The sequence below is a fragment of the Rutilus rutilus genome (assembly GCF_951802725.1).
Source record: "Rutilus rutilus genome assembly, chromosome: 1".
NCBI classification, from domain to species: domain Eukaryota; kingdom Metazoa; phylum Chordata; class Actinopteri; order Cypriniformes; family Leuciscidae; genus Rutilus; species Rutilus rutilus.
In genome coordinates, this window is record NC_140209.1 from 58,394,603 (window position 1) to 58,409,438 (window position 14,836).

Here is a 14,836-nt window from a genome sequence, read left to right on the forward strand (position 1 = left end):
TGATCGTTTAGACGCGCACAATCTGCACATGAAACCGAAAGTATAATTTGCTTGTCTCGGACTGTTTCGGAGCGCGCGCCGCCATGCGAACAACATCTCTTGCGCAGATTTTTGTGTTTTTAATAGCTCTTTCAATTATTAAACGCGTCCCGCAATTTAGCAACAGTAGCTAGACTGCATTTACAACAATCACCGATCGTGCTGATTCTGATTCTGAGTTTTAGGGAGAAATTACAGCGTAATGCTGCGAAGGGAAGAAGTTGCGCGTAGATAGTTTTTAATGGTTTTAAGTTACCTCAATATATTATTTTTTATAATCTTTGGGAGCCGAAATTTAAAATAAAATCAGACTAATATAACAGACCTTAAGTGTAACCAGGCTACGTTTGAATGTTTAATTCTGTCCTCCGTCGTCACTCATTAAGCAGGGCTGTCGTGTTGTGCGAGCTGTGGCATCGCGTGAGAGAAGAGTGTGAGTTCCGTCAAAGGAGAACAAACGCCAACAAATGTTCGTGCAGAGGCAGCGGATGCGAGGACGTTAGGTGCACCGGTGCGACCTAGGAAAAATGTTAGTCGCACACTTACAAAATTTGGTCGCACTCTAGAGCCCTGTACTATACTATATATATATATATATATATATGTGTAACAATAGTATAATTATTTCACACAAAGGCTATTTTAAAATTAGCATTAGTTTCCATTTTTGGCTTTGCAGGTCACCAATTTTTGGTTGCTTTTTGATTTTGATGCATTACTAGTTTGATGCATTACTAGCTTTGAAACAATATGTATTGTGAAAAGCGCTATACAAATACATTTGAACTAGTTTCAGACTAACTGCAAACCACACCAGAGTTCAAACAGTCAGGAGTTCAGAAAGCCACTGTGACCCCAAAACAACCGAACTCAGACATCAAATGGGTATGTCTCTGTTCCATGCCAAAAGCTTTAGTGCCCTTAAAGACAGCCCTGTGGGATTGATTCTTGATTGAAACTTGAGTGTTAGAGACACTCGGTGGCCGTCAGAGAACAAAGGTGTGTGTGTGTGTGTGTAGAGCTGAGGTTTGTCAGAACTTGTGGTAAACCAGGTCCTTTTACTGTAGGAATACTTCTCACACCTTGATACGATTTGGCACAACATCTGCTCAGTCTCTTCCTCTCTACATGCCTGTCTCGTTTGATTCTAGCATTTCAGGTTTTAGCCTCTTAAAAGTAAAGTTCTTCAGAGCTAAACTAAACTCCTGGCAAGAAATCTTCCCTCACCCAGCAGCAGAAGAGTTACGACAGCTAAAACTGCACTGCTGCAGTAACATGCTTGCTGAACAATTTTCATCATATACTAGGGATGTTAACGATTAATTGTCGATAATACATTTAATCGATAAAACTAAGAAAAATGAAGCGAGCTCGCCGGACTTATGTTTGGGACCATTTTACAGCTGTAGCCTAGTTACACCTTCATCATGACTATAAGTTTGCGTGTGCATTCGCAGCCTTTTGTTTTGTGCAAATGTAAGTTGTAATATTGTGTTTATTTTGTGTAGGCCTATCCATATCTGATTTATCTCATATAGGATGCATTTGGTTCAGAATTAACGCTGTAGCAAAGCGTGCTGGTGATTATCTTCAGCGCATGCAGCTCAAACAGCAGTGCACAACTAATAATGACTATGATTGGGATTGTCATATTACATAACATTATAAAGAGAACAATATTGTAATAAAACATTGTGAATTCTTTGGGTTTAGTTGCCGTGTTAACATGAGTTACTGTACACATTCTGAATAGCACACATCTGAGGCGGCGTTGATGACACATTGTACTTGATAATTAAATGAGTAATTTAATAAATAATCAATCACATCGACTCATTTTTCGATCCTACTAGCCCTTTATTTAGATTAAAAACCCTTCTCATTCATTTGGTGAGGAACATGGCGTTCGTTTTGAGCAACATTTGCACTCCCTGTCATGCTGTTGGCTATATGCCTAACATTGCAGTATTAGGCTAACGATTAATTGATCGTTAATTTAAACGGTGATCGATCATGGGAATTTGTGTAAATTGACATCCCTATCATATACTCATCTTCAAGATCATTGACTATCATTGAAGACTGTTATGTTGTCCCTCACAGCGTTCAAACTACATGCATCGGGAAGTGCTTGAGATGGCGGAGCTCTACTCCAACGTGAGAGCCACGCCCTGGCGCATGGTCACCATCTGGGGCGGGGCCAGTCTGCTGAAGGCCTACCTGCGCAGCATGCATGATCTGCTGTCCATGTTGGACTGGAAGTGGGACTTCTTCATCAACCTCAGTGCCACCGACTTCCCCACCAGGTCAGCATTGCCTTAGGTCAGGGGTGCCCAATCCTGTTCCTGGAGATCTACCTTCCTGCAAAGTTCAGCTCCAACCCTGATCAAACACAACTGAACCAGCTAATTAAGATCTTCTGGAGCACTTGATAATTAGAGACAGGTGTGTTAGATCAGGGGTAGATCTGAACTTTGCAGGTAAGTAGATCTCCAGGAACAGGATTGGGCACCCCTGCATCAGGTCATGACTACTCTAATTGGGGCATGCAATGTACGTATGCTTGATTTTGGCAAATGAGATGATCTATGCTGCAGCTGATCAAATACGAGGATTTGTTCAGCTTAGTTAAAATAACATGCGTAATAAGGAAACATGTTGCTGTAAGAAAATTAGAGAAGAGCCCTAGCAGATCTACACAGGTGGAGCTGGGGAGGACGAGGGTAAAACAAGAGTTTTCATATCACGCTGCTGTACGCCGGCTAGGGAATGGTAATAAATTAATATGTGGATTAGGACGTACCTCTGATTGGCTACTTCAGTGGGTTTAGAAGAAAACCTACATGAACTAGTTCACCACACTAATGGCGCTTTTCCACTACACAGTACCAGCTCGCCTCGGCTCGGCTCGGCTCGACTCGACTCGGCTCTGTTTGGTTTTCCACTGTGTAAAAGTTGTACCTGTACCTGCTTCCAGGTACTTTTTTTCGTACCACCTCCGGCGCGGTTCTAAGCGGGCTGAGGCGAGCTGAGGCGATACTAAAATGTGACGTGAAATCATGGCAGACTGCTGATTGGTCAGAGAGAATCATCACTATTCACTGCGTCATCATTGCACGCGCCAGACGCAGTATCCTGAATAAAAAACAGCAAAAACAAAAACAAAAACATCCAAAAACAGCATACACTCAATTAGGGATGCACCGAATATTCGGCCACCGAAAATTTTCGGCCGAAAGACTTTTATCACCGAAACAATACGGCCGAAATGTTGTGATGACGCAAACAGCAGATACCGCGACCTGCACGTGCTTGTCTGAAGCAACATATCTGCGGTGTGGACGTATTTCAATATATCTGAGAGTGACCCACGGACAGCGATTTTCAAAACACAGACATCCCAAGTCTTCCGGAAGTTCCGGGAGTCTCCCGCGTATTGATAGCGGCTCCCTGATGCCCGCAAATTAGTTTAAATCTCCCGGAATCGCGAGCGAGCATGAGCGCGCATACGTAGCGCGCGCGGCAAAGAGAGGGACTGAGAGACCTTGTGTGTGTGTGCAGAGCAGCCGTCATTTCTCAGAGGTGTGTGTGTGTTTACCTTAGCTGTTTATGATTTTTGCAACTCACGTGCATGAGCATATAGCCGTGCAGATATTATTATGGACTATGGCAGTATTGACCTAAATGCAGTTTGTTTTTATGAGAGAACATTTCATTTTTAAACCTTTCTGCAGGCCAGTAGGCTTTTACATTATTATTTAATGTACACATGAGTGGGGTCTAGTTAAACATTTAATTTTATACTTTGCAATGTGCTAAATAAATATTTGCATAAAATTTTAATTGATTTATTCTTTGAAACTTTAATATTAATTTATGCAATTGCAATGCCTTGATTTTAGTAAAGTTATAGTCAAGTTATAGTTATAAAGTCATAGCCATAAATTCAATCGTACTAATAATTGGCATAATTTCTTTCGGTGTTTCGGTTTTCGGTTTTCGGCCTTGGTTTCCTCTTTTTCGGTTTTCGGTTTCGGCCAAGAATTTTCATTTCGGTGCATCCCTACACTCAATTTCCTCCATTGTCCTGTGTGTGTAGGTAGCGGGTGTGTCTCGCGCGTCTCGCGTAAAAGATTAAGTCACGGCAGTTTCCTGCGGTGTCGCTATGACGACCAGGTACTATTGTGGAGGTACTATCTGCAATGGAAAACGGAGCGAAAAGCGAGCCGAGCCGAGCTGAGTCGAGGCGAGGCGAGTCGAGTCGAGCTGGTACTGGTAATGGAAAAGCGCCATAATTGACTTGTCCATGATTTCCCAAACATTTTTGTCAGCTGAACAAAAACAAAAAAGTACATTTTTAAGTTAAGATTTTAATAAATTAGTGACGGATATTCAGATATTCATGGTTCTCTAATGATGGTTTATGGTCACATGACATGCAAGTAAACAGATCAAATGTAAAACAAACATTTTTTTTTTAGCGTTTTATTCAAATGTTTTAATTAAATTATTAAAATATTTAGTTTAAACTCCAATTATGAGTGAAGACAGAAATATATTACTGTTGTAATTTAGAATTTATTAGAATTAATTATAAATTAGAATTTAGAACAAGGTACAAGTTACAATACTCATGTTTATGTCTTAAATTCCTCCCTTTTAAAAGTTCAAACCCTCAAGCTGTAAACATTCAAAATCCTCAAGCTTTTGTTTCGGCGGATACTGCTGAAGTGCTGTAAACTTCCATCCACAAATATGTTCGGAATAATGTGAATGTGTAAATAAAGAGAAACTAGCACACATTGTGTTCCCTTATGCACATCCAGAGATGCAGTTTGATGAGAATCAGCATTTGATGTGACTAAAGCCGCTCTGAGATCACCGCATCATGAGCTGCACGCGTGTAAATGAACACAGTGCCGCACTTCACTCTAAAACATGCTGCGCAACAGATAACATACTTATTTAAATTGCTGCTTTTGATTTGGTAATTGCACTAAGCTATACTATAAAAGGAACAGGATTTATTGATGCAAATAAAACCTATTTAGTTGTTGCAATTTTGCATTTTGATTTGATTAATTATTAGCTGAACCCCAGTTTTGGAAACCAAATTGGATGAAAGCTATTCCAAAAGATAAAGACGACGATGCCTTCAGTGCTGTCTTCCCGGAGAAGGCAATCCCAGAATTCATTGCAAAAACTCGATGCGTATCGAGGAGCCTTCTCGTGAGTTTATGTCTGAGCCGTTCTCATTGTGTGCAAGCGTGATGTTGCTGGCAAATCTGTCTCTTTCTCTGCAATCTGTTTCGGGAGGATTTCTGCAACACATCAGAGCCTTATAATTTCACAAATCTTCCAGCTGTTGATGTGTTTTTTTTTTTTTTTTTTTTAAGTGAGCTAAATCTGTGTTCGTGGCCCGATGCACATGTAGACGTTGATACCGACCAAAATCCTGTCAGCAGCAGCTAATTCCTTCCAGATGAAGACTTCACCCACGCCACCCTGCAGTCAGCGCTGCGCTTCTGACATAATCCCTCGTTTTTATCTCTTCTCTCCTCTCTCACTATCGGTTTCAAACAGGACCAACGACGAGCTTGTGGCTTTTCTCTCCCAGAACCGTGACAAGAACTTCCTGAAGTCTCACGGCAGAGAGAACGCAAGGTAAGCTCATTTTTCGATTCAACTCTGAGGTTACTCCAGGTAAGGTTAGCAGTTCTGATACACTGTCCACATCTAGTGAGGCTCTAAAATGGGAAGGGATTATGTGAATTTAAAAAATTTGGGAATAGAGTTATGAATACGTTCGTTGAATCAAATTGACCAACTCTTACACTGATTTTGCTGTTGAATTTTAAGTCAGAATCCTTATTGACAATATCGATTTCTTGATTTTTTAAAGCCTGAAACGAAGCACAATGCCTGCCATGAGCTTTGTTACTTTTAATATGAAACAATCATCTCATCTCCTCTTTAGTACTAGTTACAGCATTAAATAAATATGGGTGAACATCAGAAGGTATGGTAAAAGAAACATTACAACTAACTGAAATAAATCCTGCCACATGTAATCGCTCAATCAGTGTTTCAACCGGAGGAAAGACGTCAGTAAAACCGCTTGTAAACAATGCCACGTAACGTCAAGTTAACAGCAGAAAAGCAATTCGATGACCATAAACTCAATAGTCAGCTAGAAAAATAAACTTTAGAGAGCAGAATTTTGCTAAATATATGCACTGTATTTCATATTTATTATAGTTTTACTTAACCTATTAGTGGTGTCTTCATTATTTAAATATATGTTTGAATAAATGTCTTATAAACCAATGATTTCAGCCATCATTTAAATGTTTATATTTAATTTTCATTCCTGAAATTTCTTTTCTGTCCATCACTACTGAAAATTCGGTTTTCCATCACAGCAGGAATACATTACATTTTAAAATGGTTTAAAATAGAAAACAGTTATTTTAAACTGATAATATTTCACAATATTTTTGATCAAATAAAGACGCATAATAGACTTCTTTCAAAAACATAAAAAAAATCAAAAACATAAAAAAAAATCTTACTGACCCCAAACTGTTGAACTGTAGTGCACATCGCCACAACAATTATTACAAGTATTCAAAAAAATTGACCAGCTCCATTTGTGGGTCCATGATTAATAACGATGTCCGAGACAGTGAAAAGAAAAGGTTTAAAATTAGTTAAAAATTTCTGTGCCCAATTCTTAAAAATGTGATCTTTATTTACATGCGTTTGAAGAAAATGAAAGCACTGCATTTGATTTATAGACTTAATCATTTATTTACAAGTGGTGTAATGAAGTAATAACTTCTTCCTTACACATTGAATACACATTTTCAAAAATATGAACATTAAAGTTTATTTTTTGCAAAAGTCTGCACTAACCTTTAAGTACTTACTGATCCTTTACACACTAGTCTACAAGGGTCCTCTGTGACATTAATTTCCTGTTTGTTTGTTTGTTTGTTTGTTTGTTTGTTTGTGTTGGTTTTATGACACTGAATTTAGTCAGAATAAAAAACGCAATCAAATAGCTTGAGAAATGCTAATAAAAGTCTGCACCGAACCACTTTATAGCGTTGTTTGTTTCTTTTACTCACGAATTTCAGCCTTTTAATGAGACTCCTGTTGTCATTCATTATGATTTCTAGATATTTATACCGTCTTGACACTTTTGACACGCCTCGCTTGCATTATAATGCAGCCGTGTCAGTGTTTGCGCTGACATCAGTCATCATCCTGCTCTCTCCTGTCACGCAGGTTCATTAAGAAACAGGGTTTGGACCGCCTGTTCCACGAATGTGACAACCACATGTGGCGTCTGGGCGAGCGCAGCATCCCTGAGGGGCTGGAGGTGTCAGGAGGCTCGGACTGGTTCTCCATCACGCGGAAGTTTGTGGAGTATGTGGTGAACTCGCAGGATCAGCTGGTGACGGGGCTCAAGCAGTTTTACACCTACGCTTTACTGCCTGCTGAGGTACTGCCTTTTGGACACATGTACATCCTCTGGTCTTGCCGGCACAAAAAAAAAAAAGTCATTTACTTTAAGGCAAGACACCCCAGGTGAACAGGGTAAAAAATATAACGAATATAAATCACCATACTTAGTTAATTGATTACATTGATAATTGCAAAAAAAAATTGTATTACAAGTTTTCTAAAAATGTTATGTTTAAATATGCAAATTAGGCGTTATCTAATTTAATATGCACTCATTTGCATACATTTCTAGAACAAAAATCTGAGCATTGGATGAAGTCAGGTTCATATAGGTTTGAATCAAGCGTGCCGCACAAGCCCTGAAAAGTGAAGCCAAAACGTCTAGATCGCCCCCCCGGTGACTGGTCCTAGTATAGGTCATAAACCCCGCCTCCCTGTGTTATTCAACGGGAGTTGAGACCAACTAAACTATTTATTACACTTCAAATATCTTTTTTCCGAAGGTGGTTTCTGTCATTTACTGTAGTTTATATCACGCTGATGTAAATTCAAGTCTTTGTTTTTAAAATAAGTTGGTTTTTAGTTAGTTATTTGATGCTATAAAAACGGTGGTGTGATGTCATGATTGACAGCTGTGATTGACAGGTTCTGAGCGAAGTAGTCACTGAAGCACCAACAGACTTTTTTTCGGGGTCTTCGAAGGACTGAGGAGATTGGAGCTTTAAATTTAATATCTAAATTTCTATAATTAATGATTTCACACCGAGAGTGAGGGCGGGGCCTTGATTTCGCGGCTTTACTTCCTGCTCACTACTGCGCAGGTCTGGTCCCGAAATCGCTACTGCGCAGACTCATGTCCAAAGATGTCAGCGCCATATCGGGACACTTAACGGCTTCACTTCTCACCAATGGAAGAGAGTGAAGGGGCGTCGTCCATATTTTTTTTACAGTCTATGGTTTGAATATATTAGAGGCAAATGTTTTTACAGAGGGGATTTTGGAATAAAATGTTGTATAAAATCAGGAAAATTATATATTAACAAACCCCTCTGTAAAAACCTTGAGAATATAGATAAGAATAAAACTTAAGTTTGGTGTATGTAAAGTGCTACTGAAGAGATTTCTGGCTCAATGTAGGAGGAAAAACTCATTTTGAGAAAACGGCCTTTAAAGATAAACTGTAATTAAAATCTACAGATGCAAATAGATAAAGTGCTCTAAGTGATAGTTAGGTTAGGGTTTCTTTCCACTATTCTGAAAAACACTTTATGCAAAGCCAAAAAGCCCAAAATCTCAAAATTGACGGATGCATGAAAACCACTTTATTTTGCCTGTAGTGTCTCGCCTTAAGAAAAATGGTGAAATGACCCCTTTAAAGAAGCAGGTTGTATCATATCCTGCACATCTGGCCACTGTTATTGTGTATTAAATCTGAATCATAAATTCATAAGACTGTTGATGTGATACTCCATGTTAGTTTATTTAATTTGATTGGTACGGCAGTGAGCAGTAAACATTAAGCGCTGTGTCCCTGAGGGTGTATTACATAATTCCTCTCTGTCTGGTTTTCAGTCCTTCTTTCACACAGTGCTGGGAAACAGCCACATGTGTGATACTTTGGTTGACAATAACCTGCGTGTGACCAACTGGAACCGGAAGTTGGGCTGCAAGTGCCAGTACAAGCACATAGTGGACTGGTGTGGCTGTTCACCCAATGACTTCAAACCCTCAGACCTCATCAGAATACAGGTCTGTGAACTGATAAATATATATTAAGTCAGTATTTAAAGGATCACAGTGGGTCTCGTTCACTAAGCGCATGTACATGCAAACTTGTGTGTGAAATCTGCGTGCAAATGTTTTCATGATTCGTGAAATGAAATGTTTTCCTTGATAACATACTCTGGGTGGCCTTATAACCATGTTAGGATGATATTTTATCGTAAATATATTACATCATAAACAGTCAAGGCTCTCTATGCTTACATTTCTTTTTAGAAGCACAGTCCTTTTTTGTAGGGACATTTTTTTTAATAACCTTATTAAATGTCATCTTATGTCAAATTCTTAAATTTATATTTATTTAAATATGAAAGTATTTCGAATATAGAAATATTACGTTTAAATGAATTGAAACGATACTTTAAACATTTAACTTAAAACCACCAGTAGGTGGCAACGAGTCACTGAAGCGTTGCGTTCAAAAATGCAAATTCATTCATCAAAACACCACTGTGTGCTTGTTTCCAGATGTTTAGAACTTATTTAATTGATAAAATTGAGCAAAATCAGACTATAATGTGCCTAAAATGTCACTTAAAGTGTAACTTTGTCGATTTTGAACCTGCTCCGTATTGACAGTGTTGATTAGTATATGTAAATGAACAATGTTTACTCGTTCTCCAACTTCTCCGTGTTACCTGGACCGATAAATTCATGTTTATTTGTCAGCAAAAGACTTTTGACAGCTCCAGGGCTTTTGTGAAAACTACAAATTATTGTTATCCTGCCCACATACAGTTGGATTGACAGTGTCATTAACAGAACAGTTATTGTAAGAGAAGATTTCTCTTTTTTATATATATATATATATATATCTCAATTAAATACATTTTGAAATAAAATAATAATAATAAACGAGGCTCAAACATCCATTTTGTAACAGACATGCATGTTTATTTGAGCACTTCCGTCAATGAAACAACACACTAAAGCCTGTAAAGCATTGAAATAAATATCAGTAAATAATATTAACTCAAATAATATAATAAAGTTAAATATTTTAAAAAGCATTTGTTTTATATTTCCACACAAAGACGCGTGATATACCCTAAGCCTACCGCTCTGTGCTTTGAGAGGGATCAGGGATGTGTTACACAAGCAGGAAAGAGACCACGTCTTTTCTAATATCTTCGTGTTTTCTACTTGTAAAAAGTCTGAAGAGCTTATTTTATCTTCCACAAGGCAAGACATTTAGGCTATGTTTGATTTTGCGCTGCCAGAGAAAGCGAAACTAAAATCACCCGGGTGTGTGAAACGCGCTTTAGAAAGAAACTTGACGTGCCTTACCATGTCTAATAACAAGCACAAACTGTGTTAAAAAGAATTTGACGTGCAAGTATAAAGGTAGGCTATCTTTCCTACAGCGTCTTTCTAGAATGCGAATATAATAGGCCTACTTAAAAGCGAACCAAAGGAAGAAACGCTTATAATCCCCTGCAAAAATGGGTGAGACGTGAGTGAAGATTTGGGAAAAGAAACAAGAGATTCCATGTCCAGTGGAATAACTAATGGAATATTGTTAAATTCGCTGATAATCGGGTGACCGGATCGCAAACCAAAATACAAAGCCGACAAAGCTTAAATTTATGGGCTCACGCACAACTCTCTCAGGCCACATTTTCACATAGCCGGGTATTTAGAGAAACGAATATTTCTCCCCCTCCGTTTTCAAAAATAATATCGTGCACACAACCCGCATAAATACGCCGTCGAGCAACATCATAACTATGCCAAGCCTATGGGCGGCAGTGTAGGGAGAAGGATAAAGCCATGCAAGCCAATCAGAATCCTCAAAATCGACAACAACGAGCGACTTCCAGTTCCTTTCAAAACAACAGACGAGGTTCGTTTGTGTGGACAGACAGCGAAGCAAATGCAAACAGGCCAAAAGCGTTTGCACAGAAGTAAAAATGAGTACCACCTTAACAGCATCCATGATCAAATGGTAGCCAAACAAACTCTAAATATAGGGCGCTTAAGCATTTTCTGGCGCATAATGTGACGTTTGAGAACCTAAAACCCCGTTTCTCCCAGTTGACACGGCAACACATAACCGGCGTTTTCAGAAATCTCCACTTTGGCCGGAGTTTTTAGAAATAATCGTTTTCTGGGATAAAAACGGCGGTTTCGTGTAAATGACAGGCCAAAACGCAGGGAAATATCTGTGTTTTCCCATCGTGTAAATGGGGATGTTTCCATGGCTACGATGTAACATTTAATTGCTAACCTATTATTTCTTTTGTAAACAGAGCTTTGTGCTTCACCCCTGTCATAATATTCATGTAAAACAGCATTCACATACAAAAAAATTGTTTTGGCGGATCAAAGCATGTTTACCGGCACAGCCCTATAAGCGGAACTGACAAAACGCACTGAATCCTTCACTGGAAACTAGGGGTGTAACGGTTCACAAAATTCACGGTTCGGTTTGATACGATACAGTGGTGTCACGGTTCGGTACGTTTTCGATACAGCAAAAAGGAAGAAATGTCAGAGAAATGTCCTTGATTTTTTTTTTTTTTTATATATATATATTTATTAAAATACATTTTATTTTTAAATAAGTGTGAGTTTTCCTACATCTTGAAACTTTTAGTTTTAAAAATGGGGGTAATCTTTGAAGGTTGTACTGCATACCGAACCGAAAGCCTCGTACCGAACGGTTCAATACGAATACGTGTATCGTTACGCCCCTACTGGAAACCGAAAGAAACTCACTCCCAGTAAACGTTTACTCTTTGAATTGTTGAATACATGTCGACACCATTATGACTACAAGTTTACTAAGAAGTATTTCCTACTAAAGCAAGGCGGTATTTGACTCAAATGAAGTTTTGAGATACATATATACGGCAGGGCTAATGATAGGTCTGTAATCTGTGTCTGTATAAAAAGGAGTTTTTGTGGTTTTGAGGATGGATCCTCAAGCTGCGCTGTGAGATCGTCTTTAGAAAATGACTTGTTTGCTGAGAGTGACGGAAGGCTGTAAAGGAAAGGTTTTGCTGAAAGCCCTTAAATGGAGATTGTTTGGGTGAGTTTTATGCAAATTACTAACCTCTGGCACATGGTCGCTTATTTAGAAAGCTCTAAATTTATGATTAGAACGAATTTAAGAACAAATTCATTTGTGTGTGTGCATGTGTTGTGGAAGTTTTTTTTTTTTTTGTGAGAAGTTACAAATTATCCACACAATTATTAGTGAACGAGACCCAGTGTCTTTCTTAGAAATTGTCCTTACATTTGGCACCAATTCAACCCCACACTTTTTTTTCCCCCCACAACAGCAACTAACGCGGCCTACGTTCTTCGCCCGCAAGTTTGAGTCCACTGTGAATCAAGAGGCAATTGAGATCCTGGACAATCATCTGTATGGGCAGTACCCGCCAGGCACAGTGGCACTGAAAGCATACTGGGAGAGCCTGTTCGAACAGGCTGATGGGGTCTCATCCCTCAATGATGTGGCCCTCACGGCATACTCCTCCTTCTTTAGACTGGGCCTCCATAGGCCGGAGACCACTCAAAGCAGTTCTGAGGCCTGCAGGTGACAGTCCAATCCAATTCAATCCGTCCATTTCAGTCCATTCCAATTCAGTCCAGTCCCATTCTTTTCCAGTCAAGTCCCATTCCAGTCCAGTCCCATTCCTTTCCAGTCAAGTCCCATCCCAGTTCATTCCCATGCAATTCCAGTCCCATCCCATTCCAGTCCAGTCCCATTCAATTCCATTCCAGTCCCATTCCAGTCCCATTCCAGTCCCATCCCAGTTCAGTTCCATGCAATTCCAGTCCCATCCCATTCCAGTCCCATCCCAGTTCAGTCCCATCCAGTTCAGTCCCATGCAATTCCAGTCTCATCCCATTCCAGTCCAGTCCCATTGTAGTCTAGTTCAGTCCCATCCCAGTTCAGTCCCATCCAGTTCAGTCCCATGCAATTCCAGTCCCATCCAATTCCATTCCAGCCCATCCAATTACATTCCAGGCCCATCCAATTCCAGGCCCATCCCATCCCAGTCCAGTCCCTTCCTAGTCCAGTCCAGTCCCATTCCAGTCAAGTCCCATCCCAGTCCAGTTTAGTCCCATCCCAGTCCATTCCAGTCCCATCCCATCCCATTCAACTCCAGTCCCATCCATCCATTTGATTAATGTTTTTTTTTTTACCCACAGGTTTGAACCCATTGGCTACCCCATCTCGGTGCACCTGTATTTTTATGACGACCGATTCCAGGGTTACCTGGTCAGGCAGGAGGTGCAGAATGGGGTGACCAGGTCCCGTGAGATGCTGGAGGTGTGGGCTGTTCCTCAAGCAACACTGCAGCTGGAACACAACCTTCATGAGTTTGAGCGCCTCAAACACCTTGAGGTGAGAGGAACAGGGATACGCAGTGTACAGGATTTTGCACACTTCAAATCGACAGATCATTTCTTCTGCATTGTGGCACACTGTAGTGAAACGGGTGATCGAAAAAGAAACAAAGGGGTGTTGATTGGATTGAGGCAGATCTGAATGTGAGCTTGTGGTCAGTTTTAAGAAAGGGGCGGGTTTAAGCAGATGAAATGATTGGAGAAGTCCTGCATATATTACCAGAGAGAAGTCTGTCGTTTCACTGAAGATCCAGTTCTGACATTTTGATTAAATATTACAAGGTCAAAACATTTTTAATAATGAAACTGATTGATGGATGAATCATTCACGATAAGATCAATAACATGCATTTAGAAAATAGTGGATGTCCATTTCATGCCAACTTTGCCAAAGTCAACATGAGAGACCATTCACAACTCATTCTGTATCTCTCTAACATTCTGTAATTTATTGTGTAGGTCTTATATTTCACTGAATTTTTTTGTTCATGCTGTTTTGTACTAGGTTGGAACTGAGTGGGATCCAAAGGAGCGGATCTTCCGTAACTTTGGGGGTGTGATGGGACCTCTAGATGAGCCGGTGGCAGTTCAGAAGTGGGCTCGTGGGCCCAACCTGACAGCCACTATTGTGTGGATTGATCCAGCACAAATAGTAGCAGCCTCCTATGACATCAGCATAGACATTGAGGCAGAGTTCACGCAATACAAGCCGCCCCTGCAGCGCCCCCTCAGGCCTGGAGTGTGGACGGTGCGTGTGCTGCGGTTGTGGGAGCGTGTGGCTGAAGCTCGCTTTCTGGTAATGCCTCTGGCCTTCAAGGGACGTGAGCCCCTGCGCACAGGTGAGAGAGACATTAATGTGAAATATTATTACCTTTTAAAACTAGGGCTGCACGATTAATTGCAATTTACATGAAATCGCACTTAAATCGATTTGGCTTATCGTGATTATGAAATCGCAAAGGCTGCGATTATTTTTATTTTTTTTATGCGCAGCTTGCCAGTGATGTACGGCTCTATGATCAGCAGTAAATGCTGCTCCATCTGAAACTTATACCCATATTCACTTATAAAATAATCACAGCCTTTGTCAAATCGCGTGCGGTTTCATTGCGAATAATTGTGCAGCCCTATTTAAAACAACTGTTTTTTTTTTAGTTTTTTACTGTATTTTACTTGCATCAAATAT

General features: G+C 39.9%; 1 protein-coding gene across 2 annotated transcripts in view; it reads left to right on the forward strand.

Moving 5' to 3' along the window:
* Window positions 1–14,836, forward strand: part of xylt2 (xylosyltransferase II) — a 32,545-nt gene that overhangs the window by 12,618 nt on the left and 5,091 nt on the right. For both annotated transcript variants that reach the window (XM_084408393.1, XM_084408394.1), the window contains exons 4-10: window positions 2,143–2,345; window positions 5,623–5,703; window positions 7,330–7,546; window positions 9,082–9,258; window positions 12,576–12,832; window positions 13,453–13,648; window positions 14,156–14,489. In XM_084408393.1, coding sequence (XP_084264519.1) covers window positions 2,143–2,345; window positions 5,623–5,703; window positions 7,330–7,546; window positions 9,082–9,258; window positions 12,576–12,832; window positions 13,453–13,648; window positions 14,156–14,489 — 1,465 coding nt within the window. The remainder of the gene's footprint in view (window positions 1–2,142; window positions 2,346–5,622; window positions 5,704–7,329; window positions 7,547–9,081; window positions 9,259–12,575; window positions 12,833–13,452; window positions 13,649–14,155; window positions 14,490–14,836) is intronic.